General features: G+C 36.6%; 2 protein-coding genes and 4 non-coding genes across 7 annotated transcripts; all 6 read left to right on the plus strand.

Moving 5' to 3' along the window:
* The first annotated feature begins 243 nt into the window (after positions 1-243).
* Positions 244-1,159, plus strand: LOC121977662 (zinc finger protein ZAT3-like). The gene has a single exon (XM_042530118.1). The coding sequence runs from the start codon at positions 288-290 to the stop codon at positions 1,011-1,013; it is 726 nt and encodes a 241-aa protein (XP_042386052.1). The 5' UTR covers positions 244-287; the 3' UTR covers positions 1,014-1,159.
* A 395-nt stretch (positions 1,160-1,554) lies between these two features.
* LOC121975354 (UDP-sulfoquinovose synthase, chloroplastic-like) lies at positions 1,555-4,655 on the plus strand. 2 transcript variants are annotated; one of them, XM_042526955.1, is made up of 3 exons: positions 1,555-1,737; positions 2,839-3,939; positions 4,017-4,655. In XM_042526955.1, the coding sequence occupies exons 2-3, from the start codon at positions 2,896-2,898 to the stop codon at positions 4,419-4,421; spliced, it is 1,449 nt and encodes a 482-aa protein (XP_042382889.1). In that variant the 5' UTR covers positions 1,555-1,737; positions 2,839-2,895; the 3' UTR covers positions 4,422-4,655. The 2 variants fall into 2 exon arrangements, with proteins under 2 accessions (XP_042382889.1, XP_042382888.1); XM_042526954.1 differs by lacking the exon at positions 1,555-1,737 and having other exon boundaries at positions 2,820-3,939.
* An 873-nt stretch (positions 4,656-5,528) lies between these two features.
* Positions 5,529-5,601, plus strand: TRNAA-UGC. Its single transcript has one exon. It is a non-coding gene; the product is annotated as a tRNA-Ala (tRNA).
* A 69-nt stretch (positions 5,602-5,670) lies between these two features.
* Positions 5,671-5,743, plus strand: TRNAA-UGC. Its single transcript has one exon. It is a non-coding gene; the product is annotated as a tRNA-Ala (tRNA).
* Positions 5,744-5,812: 69 nt separating this feature from the next.
* TRNAA-CGC lies at positions 5,813-5,885 on the plus strand. The gene has a single exon. It is a non-coding gene; the product is annotated as a tRNA-Ala (tRNA).
* A 63-nt stretch (positions 5,886-5,948) lies between these two features.
* On the plus strand, positions 5,949-6,021 carry TRNAA-CGC. The gene has a single exon. It is a non-coding gene; the product is annotated as a tRNA-Ala (tRNA).
* Positions 6,022-12,134: the final 6,113 nt, after the last annotated feature.

Genomic DNA, 12,134 nt, shown 5'->3' on the forward strand with positions numbered 1-12,134 from the left:
GGCATGGAATTGGGTTTGCAATTTTATTATATAGATACTAGGATAAATAAAAAAATAAAGAATTAAAAAAGAAAAGAAAAAAGGTTTTTAATTCATCACGTAGTTTATTTAATTTAATATAAATTAATGCAGGTGATGCATTATTTATACAATTTTTATAAACCTAAAAGAACCTGAAAATAACCAGCCAACGATTCTCATCATAAGTTTTGGATGATCAGTAACCGCCCAAACTACCTGCGGTTCAAAGTCACATTCTCTCCCATGCTTTCCACTTTTCTGAATCCATGGCTTTCGCATCAGTGTCCTCCTCCTCCACCTTCAGCCGCCCCCCGCCGCCGCGTCCTCCTCCTCCTCCTTGCTTCACTCCTCCTTCACTTGCCTTTGCTCGGAGCAGCCACATAACTCTGCCTCGCTACAAGATCCCCCATGGGTTCTCGCGTTTCCACCATTCCTCCGCCAGCTCTTTCGCCGCCAGCACCTTGCCGCCGAGGTCCAAGGCGCCACGCAGAAAGCCAGAGCTCACCTCCTCCTCCGCCACTGCCACCCCGCCATGCACCGAGTGCGGCAAGCGCTTCTCGTCCTGTAAGGCCCTGTTCGGCCACATGCGCTGCCACCCAGAGCGGCAGTGGCGCGGCATCAACCCACCGCTCCACCTCCGCCGCCCGCCCCCACACGACCAGTGCTTCACTGCCGAGGAGCACGAGGTCGCCTCAGTCCTCCTCTTGCTCTCCCGCGGCACTCCCAGAGACGCCACTCCCCTTTCTGCCATGGATGCGTTGGGAAGCAGTTGGAATCGGAACAACGTCTGCTCCAAAGGCTTCTCCTCCGATCAAGCAGTTGGCGGGCACAAGAGGAATCACCGGGAGAAGGATTACCAAGAACTAGAGGAACCTGCGCCGGACTGTTCCTCTACGAGGAGCTACATACTCGATCTCAACTTGCCGCCGCCGCCCGAAAGCACCGACGACCGAAGCCCGAACGCCGTCTTGAACCTGAGATTAGGCATCTAAACGCCTCTCCTCTCCTGGCCCCCTCTTCTTAATTTACTCAGTAACCTTTCAGATTCGACTTGAGTGTCTTTAGCATTCATTTCGAGGGTTGGTTCTATTCAAACATTCCTATTCATTCACTGTATTTAAGAATGAATTGTTGCGCAAAAGGATCGTCTCGTCTGAAATTTCATGCAACAACAAAATGAAAAAGAGCATATCGACTGGCAACCCCATCCATAGAGCACAGTCTTAATGAATGAAAATGAAAATAAAAATGCAGCATACGCATCGCTGCGACAAACGAGCAAAACACTGAGCATATCAAACAGTTCATCAGATGAATTCCACAGGGCTGGTGTTGCTGAGGTATCGAAGAAAAGAGGCTGGAGCAGACCTGAACCTGCACTCTCTTGTACGAACAGCAATGAGAGGTCAGTAGAGACCGTTACAGAAGAGGCAGAATTTATCTGTCCGAGATAACAGCGTTATAACGTACCGGCTTGTCCGATTTAGAACGTAACGTTGTTATGATATCGATGTTTTTGATGATATTCGAAGAATATCCTCCTGCATATCTGATTTCACCCATTCCGCACAACCCTACCCAGATCTCCATGCCTTCACGTTCCAGGCTTCGAAATCTCTAGCCTACTCGCTTCTCTTCTATCACAGATCCCTGTTTGTCGGTTTAAACGAAACTTAGATCACGGCGGACTGTTATCTGTTCCCTCCAGAGAAAAAAGGTCAGATCTTTGCTCTTTTATTTTTGCTCTTTACCTTTTTGTTTGATTGAGTATGAGTAGAACTGTAAGTTTGACTCCATTTTGACGAGAAGCTGCATTAAGATTTCCCTCGACTCATGGTCTTCTTTTCCCTTTATTTTTTGTCGTGAAAGCCTTTCTCTTTACCTGAGCTAAGCTGCGAATTTGTGGGTATACTGTGAGAAAGACGAGAGTTTGTGTGCTTAGTTATTTGATGGGAGGGTTTTTTCAAAGGATCGAGTAAGCTTCGATCTTTGAAAGATTTTATTGTTCACCAAAACAATTTACAAAATATTGATTAATAGATAGTTACTTGCTGATTCCGTAGACACTAGAATATGAAACTGTGTCCTAGCAGCAGGAGTTGGTGCCTGAAATTTTGGTGACTTTAGCTTGAGACAGTATGTTGTGGTTAATCTTCTATAGTTGATAGATTTTTAAAAACTAATTCATGTGGCATTTTGTTTTCCCACTTTTTTTGGGATGCATTTTCTTTGAGTTTGTTAAGGATCCAAACAATACATTTCATGGTTACTCTACTTAAATATTATTGCTGTAACATATTAGAAGTGCTTATTTATTCATATAAATAGATAAGCTGCAATCTCTTCCGCCTTCTTTGTGTCAGCATTCTGATATAATTACCCATGTAATAGGTATCCTAAATAATACTAAATGTTTTCTCCCAAAACAGTTTTGGATTTTCTGTGTCTTTATATCAAATTCACCCTTCAAGTGTCGCTTCTTAAAAGAGAGCTGAAATAGGTAGCATACCTTTGTTTTTCATTTCATGATGTTGTATCTAATGGTAGGTAGGAAGTTAGTTTGTTTCAGTGTTCTAAATTCATAGTATATGTTTCCATATTAATTAAATGAACTCAGAAAACAGTCTGCATGCTTTTGTATTTGTGATTGTTATTTCTCCATCAATGTATGTTATCCCTTCCAAATTATGGAGTATGAAACTTACGTTGATTTCTTTAAGCCATGTATTCTATCCCTAGTTATTTGTTGTCTCACAACAAAGTGTTGTGCATGATCATCTTTTTTAATCTTTGTATAGAAATTGAACTTGTATTTGCAGGTTTTCTGATTAAAATAATCTGCTTCCTGTGAAAAAAGGAAGCTACAGAGTTTCCATGGCTCATTTTGCCATAGCCCACTGCAACATGAACTCTTTCCCAGCAACCAAAACCTTTGTTAGAAGTACTGGTTCATGTTCTGCAATCTGCCGCTACTCTCTTCCATTCCAAATTGACAGTTGTTCAAGAAAGATCCTTAGGTCCCGTAAAGTTAGGCAACAAAATCTATCAATTGTACGAGCTACTGCTGCCCCCATGAACCAAGAAGTTGAGAAAAGTTTGTTGTCTGGGTCCCTTCAAAGTGATCCATTCTCCAAATCCAAAAAGGTTATGATTATTGGTGGAGATGGTTATTGTGGTTGGGCAACTGCCCTGCACCTCTCAAATAAAGGTTATGAGGTTGCTATAGTTGATAATCTTGTCCGTCGCCTATTTGATCACCAGCTTGGTATTGACTCCCTTACACCGATATCTTCCATCCAGAATCGTATTCAACGTTGGAAATCAATCACAGGCAAAAACATCCAACTCTATATTGGTGATATATGTGAGTTTGAGTTCCTTGCTGAAGCTTTTAAAGCTTTTGAACCTGAATCTGTTGTTCATTTTGGTGAGCAAAGATCTGCACCTTATTCTATGATTGACCGGTCGAGAGCTGTGTATACACAACATAACAATGTGATTGGAACTCTTAATGTTCTCTTTGCTATCAAGGAATTTAGCCCGGAGTGTCATCTAGTAAAGCTTGGGACAATGGGAGAATATGGAACTCCTAATATCGATATTGAGGAAGGTTATATTACCATAACTCACAATGGAAGAACTGACACATTACCTTATCCCAAGCAAGCCAGCTCCTTTTACCATCTAAGCAAGGTGCATGATTCTCATAATATAGCTTTTACTTGCAAGGCTTGGGGGATCCAGGCTACAGATTTGAACCAAGGCGTTGTTTATGGAGTTCGAACGGATGAAACTGAGATGCACGAAGAGCTATACAACAGATTCGATTATGATGGGGTGTTCGGGACAGCACTGAATCGGTTTTGTGTACAAGCCGCAGTGGGACACCCTCTTACTGTATATGGCAAGGGTGGTCAGGTCAAATGACAATTCTATCATTGTAAGTCATATACAATTTTTTCTTGTGTAACTCCCATTTGAATATCACTTTGCAGACACGAGGATATCTGGATATCAGGGACACAGTACAGTGTGTTGAATTGGCGATTGCAAATCCAGCCAAGCAAGGTGAATTCCGAGTGTTTAACCAGTTCACTGAGCAATTCTCGGTCAACGATCTTGCCAACTTGGTCACAACTGTGGGAAAGAAGCTGGGACTGGATGTGCAGACAATGAATGTACCAAACCCTCGGGTGGAGGCAGAAGAACACTACTACAATGCCAAGCACACTAAGCTGATTGAGCTAGGCCTTCAGCCGCACTTGCTTTCTGATTCACTTTTGGATTCATTGCTAAACTTTGCCATTAAATATAAGGATCGAGTCGACACAACTCAGATAATGCCCACTGTTTCATGGAAGAAGATTGGAGTGAAACCACAGTCAGTTACATCAAGATAGTTGAGTTGGCTAAAGAAATCTAATGTAATATCAACACAGAATCTGTATTGCTGTGTGACATCATCCTTGCTTCTGGGAAAAACTAACCACAAGATCGATCGGTTTGTAGGCTTGTTGTAATTGTTTCTCCTAGTTGTCTTATGGCTTAGCATTATTCTTCCCAAAATAAATAGTGCTTGTTCGACACTGGACATTGCAAATTGTAATCAAGAAATTTGATAACTTGCAAAGACACTTGATAATTTGTTTGTTGAATCAAAGAGAATTTGATTGAATTATAAAACAACACAGAAATTAAAGTCTTTGCATTCTGTTTCACCAAGGCAAATCAAGTTGACAAAAAACGACTAGGCTTACCCCTAGTGCTTCCATTAATTCGTCCCAAGATTAACATAGAGGAGGTAAATTATGGATGATTGTTAGCCATTGGAATAGTAACTGACATATAAGGTAGACATTGTCTCGGCTATACCAAGATTAAAATCCAGACCTCATGATGGCAACACCTCATACATTAACCACTAGATCATCCCGAGAGGACTTCACCAAGGCATATCAAGATTTGGAAGATAGTAGTTGTAAATAATAGATCAACAATAAATACATGGAAGATTATGCAGAGTTTGGGGGTGTGACTCACATGATAGATTATGCATGTGAGAAGCCTGGGGTTCGATAATACGCATCTCCAACTTTGGAGGTCTGACTCATATGGTAGACTGCGCATGTGAGAGGCCTGGAGTTCGATTACACGTATCTCCAACTTTAATTTGTAAAGACTCACATGGTAGACTGCACATGTGAGAGGCCTGGGATTCGATAACACGTATCTCCAACTTTAGGGGACTGACTCATATGGTAGACTACGCATGTGAGAGGCCTAGAGTTCGATAACACATATCTCCAACTTTAATTTGTTAAATAACATAATTTATACATATATATAAAAATAGAAAATTTAGATATAAATGTTAGGGGATGTAGCTCGTATGATAGAGTGTTTGTTTTGCATGTGTGAGGCACGGGGTTTGATTCCCCGCATCTCCAACCTATAAATTAAATAATATAAATTATACATATATAATTAAATTTTACATAAAAGCGTCAGGGGATGTAGCTCATATGGTAGAGCGCTCGCTTTGCATGCGAGAGGCACGGGGTTCGATTCCCCGCATCTCCAATTTTAATTTGTAAATTATATAACATAATTTATATATATATATTTATAATTATAAAAATAAAATCGTTAGGGGATGTAGCTCATATGGTAGAGCGCTCGCTTTGCATGCGAGAGGCACGGGGTTCGATTCCCCGCATCTCCAATTTTAATTTGTAAATTATATAACATAATTTATATATATATATTTATAATTATAAAAATAAAATCGTTAGGGGATGTAGCTCATATGGTAGAGCGCTCGCTTCGCATGCGAGAGGCACGGGGTTCGATTCCCCGCATCTCCAATTTTAATTTGTAAATTATATAATATAATATTTATATATATATATATAAGGATAAAATTGTTAGGGGATGTAGCTCATATGGTAGAGCGCTCGCTTCGCATGCGAGAGGCACGGGGTTCGATTCCCCGCGTCTCCAATTTTAATTTTAAAATTAAAATTAAATAACATAATATATACATATATATTAATTAATTTATAAATTTTACATGCAACAGGGATTGTAGCTTATCTGGTAGAACATTTGTTTTGCATATGAGAGACACGGAGTTCGATTCTGCGCATCTCCACTCCAATCTTTTATTAAAAGCTTGCTGCATAATTTTTTTTCCACTTATCCCAACCATTTTTTTATTGTCTTTTTTTCACAAAGATGGAACGACTCGTGTAAAAATTAAATGTATTCATAACAATGATTTTTCTATATCTATTTTTTACAAAAGTTTCTTTATTTCTAAATTTATTGAGAAAAAAATAAAAAATAATAATAATCTAATACTACCTGGTATTATACCCTGCTCCCTATCTAGGAAGATTGTTCAATTAAAGTTGAATAAGTGTTCCTGATTCATTCCCTTCCAATATGTGAGGACACCTTAAGATTTGAAGACTTCACATTTGACCATCCAATTGTATATCTTTTCACCTGTTCGGATCCCTTCTTTATTTCCTCCTTTCTTTTATTGGTGGTGGCATGATGTCTTCTAGACCGAAGATCAATAAATGTCACTTAGGGGTTACGTTGTTGGCTACTCCCCCAACAATGAAATTAGTGAAGAGATAAAATGGGAGAGGAAGGAGCTCAAGATAGGTAGAAGTAGTCATTGTAAGAGCACTCATATCAATTTTCCTATCTAAAATACAACAATAATAAATAATTGTAATTAAAAATTCAAATCAAAATTTTAAATTTTAAAACATCCTAATTTAATTGGATTAAAAATAGTTTCATAAACTCCACCCTATCAAAGGTCACGCGCAACTTAACAAGTCGAGTGAGCCTGATCCGTTTGGAGACGATCCGTTCTTTGACTACCACGTCCGATCCGTAAAGAAAATCGCATCCCGTTAGTTTTTTTAGTAATAACGCACAAATCGCTCTACAACAACCCAATCGATGACGCAACAGGCAATAAATGTGCCACAGTCTTCTTGGAAGAATGCCATTCTTTTGAGAGGACTTGTCAGACCCGTTAAGGCCCTCGAGAACTCTTTAGGCTCAGGGCCTCTTCTACGTCCTTTGCCTGCTCTCCTTTCTCCAAGGCTCATTAACGTGCTGTTCTCGCAGGGCAGGCCCTACGGATCGGAGGTAAAATAATAATAATAATAATAATAATAAAAAATGAAGAAAACACGATCGAAAATTTGAGTAGATAGTTTGTCATGCTAAGCAACAAGAACTCTTCCTTTTACCAAGACATTACTGCAAAAGAACACCAAAAGATTGAATGGTTTCTCTATCTGTTGTGGAGGGGATTCGACCCCGTGCGCACCTTCCTCTTCTCCTCGCCCAGAGCTCCAGCCCTGCTCTGCTGCTCGTGGTGGTGGTGGTGGTGGTCTGCCCCTGGGCGTAGTACTCCATTTTGATGCTCACTGAGTCTTCCAAAGTCGCGAGCACAAGCGCCGCAGAGCAGCGACTGGAGCAGCGCCAGCAGCATTAGAGAGAAGGCGAGGGCCTTTCTCATGGCTCCAGCAGCAGCGGGACGTGTGAAAAGAAGGGTCGCGGGGAGGATATTTGATGTCGTCGTGCAGTGTGGCAAAACCTTGGAGTCTGCGATGCGTTTACTTCGGCCGAGTTGGTGGTTGACTTGCATTCGAGGAGGCGAGTCTGCCTGCGGCAATTAAACTCAACGTACTTGTTTCGTCTTTTCGGAATTCAGAGCCCGCTTTCGATTTGGATTTGGATTTGGATTGGGTTGTGTGTTCCGAATATAAGAGATTTCGTGGCACATGGATTTGCATTGAGATACAGCGGTCAAAGAAAATTGCCAAAACCGCCGCAAAAATTGGCACGGAGAAAACTATTCAAACAGAGCTGGGTTTAATCTAAGGGTAAGGGTAAATTTACATGCACTCCCTATTGATAAATATAATTTTACATGTAGTTTTTATCCATGAAAAATTTTTTTTTCACTCCCCAGTCAAAAATATTTATCTAATTGCTCATGATATTTTTAGATACAAAAAGTCCAAAAATTAATATAAATCCTTTTAAATTTAGTATATTAAATTAGAATCTAGTATATTTTTTATTAAATTGAGTACGATTCTTTTTTCACCTCAAAATATACTCGATTTTAGTTTAATGTGCTGAATTTAATAGAAAATATACTCGATTTTTAATATAAAGTACTGATTTTAAGAAGAATTATATTCATTTTCGAACTTTTTATACTCAATTTTTGACTTTTTGTACCTAAAAAATATGGATTAATTTCAATAGAAAATATACTCGATCCTAGTATAGAATACTAGATTATAGTGTAAAGTGCTGAATTTAACAGGAATTATACTTATTTTTAGACTTTTTATACCTAAAAAATAAAAGGGATAATTTTGATAGAAAATATACTCGATTTATAATATAAAGTACTGACTTTAAGAAGAATTATACTCGTTTTCAGACTTTTTGTACTCAATTTTAGACTTTTTGTACCTAAAAAATCTGAGGGGCAATTTAGGTATCAATATATGCATGAGGGAGTTGAAACAAGTAATATTTTGCATGTAGGGAGTGGAAACAAAGTTTTTTAGGATGGGGATTGCATGCAAAGTTATGATTATCATTGGGAATTTTTCTCTAATTTACCGTTAATCTAACTGAACTGAATTTTTTAATAAAAATTATAATATAAAATATAGATTAGTTCACTCGAAAATTAAAATAACTAATTTGATATTTTTCATTATCATATTTTTTAAAAATTAAAATTTTAAATTAACTGGATTAATTTTTTTAATTGATCGATTAATCTGATTAAATCTATTTTTGACCTTTTAGCTGGGCGACTGTCATGTCCTATAAAATCAATATGGAGTAGCCCATTAAAATAATTAAATTTTAAAATAATTTTAATTAAGTTTTTAAATTTTAATTAAATTATTTTAAAACTAATTAAAACTTAAATTTAAAAAAAACTAATTAAAAACTTTTAAAAAATCTAAAATTAATTAATACTTAAATTAAAACTTTAACTTAAAAATTATTAAAATTCAAACTTAAAATAAACTTACCTTAAACTAAAACTATTAACTTGACAAACTATTACTTAAAAATTTAAGTAAAATTATCAATTAAAACTTAGAAACCATTACTTAAAATTTTTAAAATTTATTAAAGCTAAAAATTAACAAAACTTAATTTAGACTAAATCTAACTTTAAAAAAAATCGATTTAGTCGACCGAACGAACGATTCGGTTGATCGAATATAGCATTTACTCTGACTTACAACCCGAATTGAATAAGTCGAACAATTATTTGTTCGGTCGACTCAATATTGATTCGGTCTATCGAAAATATAAGTTCATCGTCGAAAATTGAGTCATATTCAATTATTCGGTCGATCGAGCGTTGGTTCAGTCGACTAAAAACCTAAATTCAACATCATCTACTGTGCAAAAAATTTTGTCCTAATCAATTTATCGGTCGATCGAAAAATCAGTTCGATCGACCAAAAACCAACCACTACATCTAATTGGTCGAAAACGCGGCATTTTTAAGGGATCGATCAACTGAACCAATTATCAGTGGACCGATCGAGGTCTATAAAACGAACACTCGGGCAGAAGCCGAGTCTCATCCAAGCATCTTCTTCCTTTCTTCTCTTTCTTCGCCTATTTCACCATCTACAACCTTTCTGCGTGACAACATATTTGGCTGATTCGATTAATTATAGACCATGTTTCAAGGATAGCTAGCTGAATTCCGTCAGGACATACCTAAACGAGTCGACACTTTGAAGGCACAGCAGGCTAAGATGTTTGATTATTTTTTATCTATACACAATCCATCAACCTCAATATGATGTATTTGCTATTCAGACACTTTGACTATATAATTAGATTTTATACTTTCTAGTTATGAGAACTTTTTGGTTGTGACTTTTACTTTACATTTTAATTGATTTAGGCATGTGTTTTATAGAATAGTGTTCTTTATCTCTTAACACATTTTTAAAAAATATTACTTAGCAGTTTTTTAAAATTCTTCTTTCAAAATTTGTTTTCAAAATATTTTATCTTTTGGAGTAGCCTAGGTTTTACCGTAGAATTGAATGTTCCTATAATTTTAGCAGCCAGCATTTCACAAAAACAGTAGGATACTTTGCTTATGTATTTTGAAACATAGAACAATGTAGGATGCTTAGGACTTAGCCTAAGATTTCAAATGTTTATGTCAGTGTATCGCTATAAATCTGGACTTTAAATAAATTACATTGATCAATTTAAGTAATCTAGCTAGTAACAAACTAGTTAGAATCAAATGCTCAAATTGATCAACCTGAATCACCAGCTACTATCTTGTAGTAGTCAGCTAGGTATGAAGGTTGGACATTTCATCATAAGGATATTTTTCTAGTTTTTAAAAAATCATGATTAAACTTTTAGGTACTTGTCAATTTTAGGAGGAACTTCAAACTTATTTTTCCAAAATTTATCCTTATGCGATTTTTTTTTTTAGCAAATTTTCTTTTCAAAATTTTTAAATTTATTCTTTAATTTTACCTTTCAAAAATTTCCAAACTTATTTTTTAAAATTATTTTCGAGTATTCTTTTTGACTTTATCTTTTTCAAATGTAACTTTTAAATTTTCAAAATTATTTTTAAATTATTATTTTCAACTTTATCTTTTTCAAATTCTCTGTATCCAATTTACAAAATTTATCTCTTTTCAAATTTATCTTTTTCATTTATCTCTATCATATTTTTTTCATAACTTTTAAATATATTACAAAAATTTATCTTGTACTTTCAAAAATTTAAACTTATCTTAAAACTTTTTCTTGTTTTACAAACTTCAATTCAAAACTTATATTTCTTCAAAACCATCTGCTTGCAAAGCCTTTTTAAATCAATCCATATTTTTTGAACAAATGATCTTTCACAAACTTACTAAGATTGCAAAATCCCATATCTTTTAAAAGTTTCAAATTCAAACTTTTCAAGCTATTTTGTTTCTAAAAGTTCATTACTTGTTGTCAATGTTTCCCTTATTTTTTATGTATGTCAAAGGGAGGAGAGATAGTGAATTCAAGAGGAATTGTTTAACTCAGGAGGAGGGTTAAATTAAGAATGCTTGTTTACTTAATTTTGCATATATTATTAATTTAACTGTGAACCTTGATTGCTAAATATCAAAAAGGGAGAAGTTATTGGTGCAGAGTGTGCCAGAATTAAACCTGAGTTTTGATGTTGTCAAAGGTTCAAGTTAAGTCTTGTTATGATCTAACAAGTTGACTGAGTGTGCAGACTATTTACTCAACCTGGAGAAAGTCTTAGCAGATCGTGAAATCTAGGCAGAAAGTCCAAGTGGGTCGCGAGTATCCAACACTTGCCAAGGAAGCTCGATAGGTCTGGAGGACTGTAGATCGAGGAAAAGTCCTGGTGAGCTGATCCAATGTTAAGCTGTAAAGTTTAAACAGGTCTGGAGGACTAATGTTTGACAGGTATATTGAGATAAACAACTAGATGGAGCGACAGTGAGATCGTGTTCCGGAAAGGAGCAAACCCTAAGTCACTGATCCAACTGAAGAAATCAGGAAGATTTCCAAGCTGAGATCAAGACAATGTTACTGTCTGTTACTACTCATGCATCTTACTATATTACTGTGCTAACCTTTGTTTTGTAGAAAAATATTATTTAACTCTATTTTATAGGGAACTGCCTTATCAGTCGATCGAACATAGGGATTGGTCAATCGAACAAGGCTAACTCGGACTAGTTCAAACCAAAGCAAAGCAGAGTCCGATCGAAACTTGATCGGTCGACTAAACCAGATGATCTGTTGATTGAAATTTGATGATGTGGCATAAATCAGACTAAGCCAAAGCAGAGAAGGAAACCTGGCAGATCGGTCGACTGAACGATCATCACATTAAAGGCGTATTAATGAAGGATCTCGACGAACGAAGAAAGTGCACCGTTTGGTCGATCGAACAAGGTTATCAATTGATCGAACCATTAAATATCATAAATGCTCGTAGATAGAATCTCAGTGAAGAAGGAAGGGAGCGTGTTCAGTTGACCAAA

Source organism: Zingiber officinale, chromosome 4B (assembly GCF_018446385.1).
Source record: "Zingiber officinale cultivar Zhangliang chromosome 4B, Zo_v1.1, whole genome shotgun sequence".
Classification (NCBI taxonomy): Eukaryota; Viridiplantae; Streptophyta; class Magnoliopsida; order Zingiberales; family Zingiberaceae; genus Zingiber; species Zingiber officinale.

Excerpts from the sequence above, each read along its gene's own strand:
- LOC121977662 (XM_042530118.1), top strand. The coding sequence starts at position 288 with ATGGCTTTCGCATCAGTGTCCTCCTCCTCCACCTTCAGCCGCCCCCCG.
- LOC121975354 (XM_042526955.1), top strand. The coding sequence starts at position 2,896 with ATGGCTCATTTTGCCATAGCCCACTGCAACATGAACTCTTTCCCAGCA. Across the intron at positions 3,940-4,016 it reads TATATGGCAAGGGTGGTCAG|ACACGAGGATATCTGGATAT; the intron begins GTCAAATGACAA and ends ATCACTTTGCAG.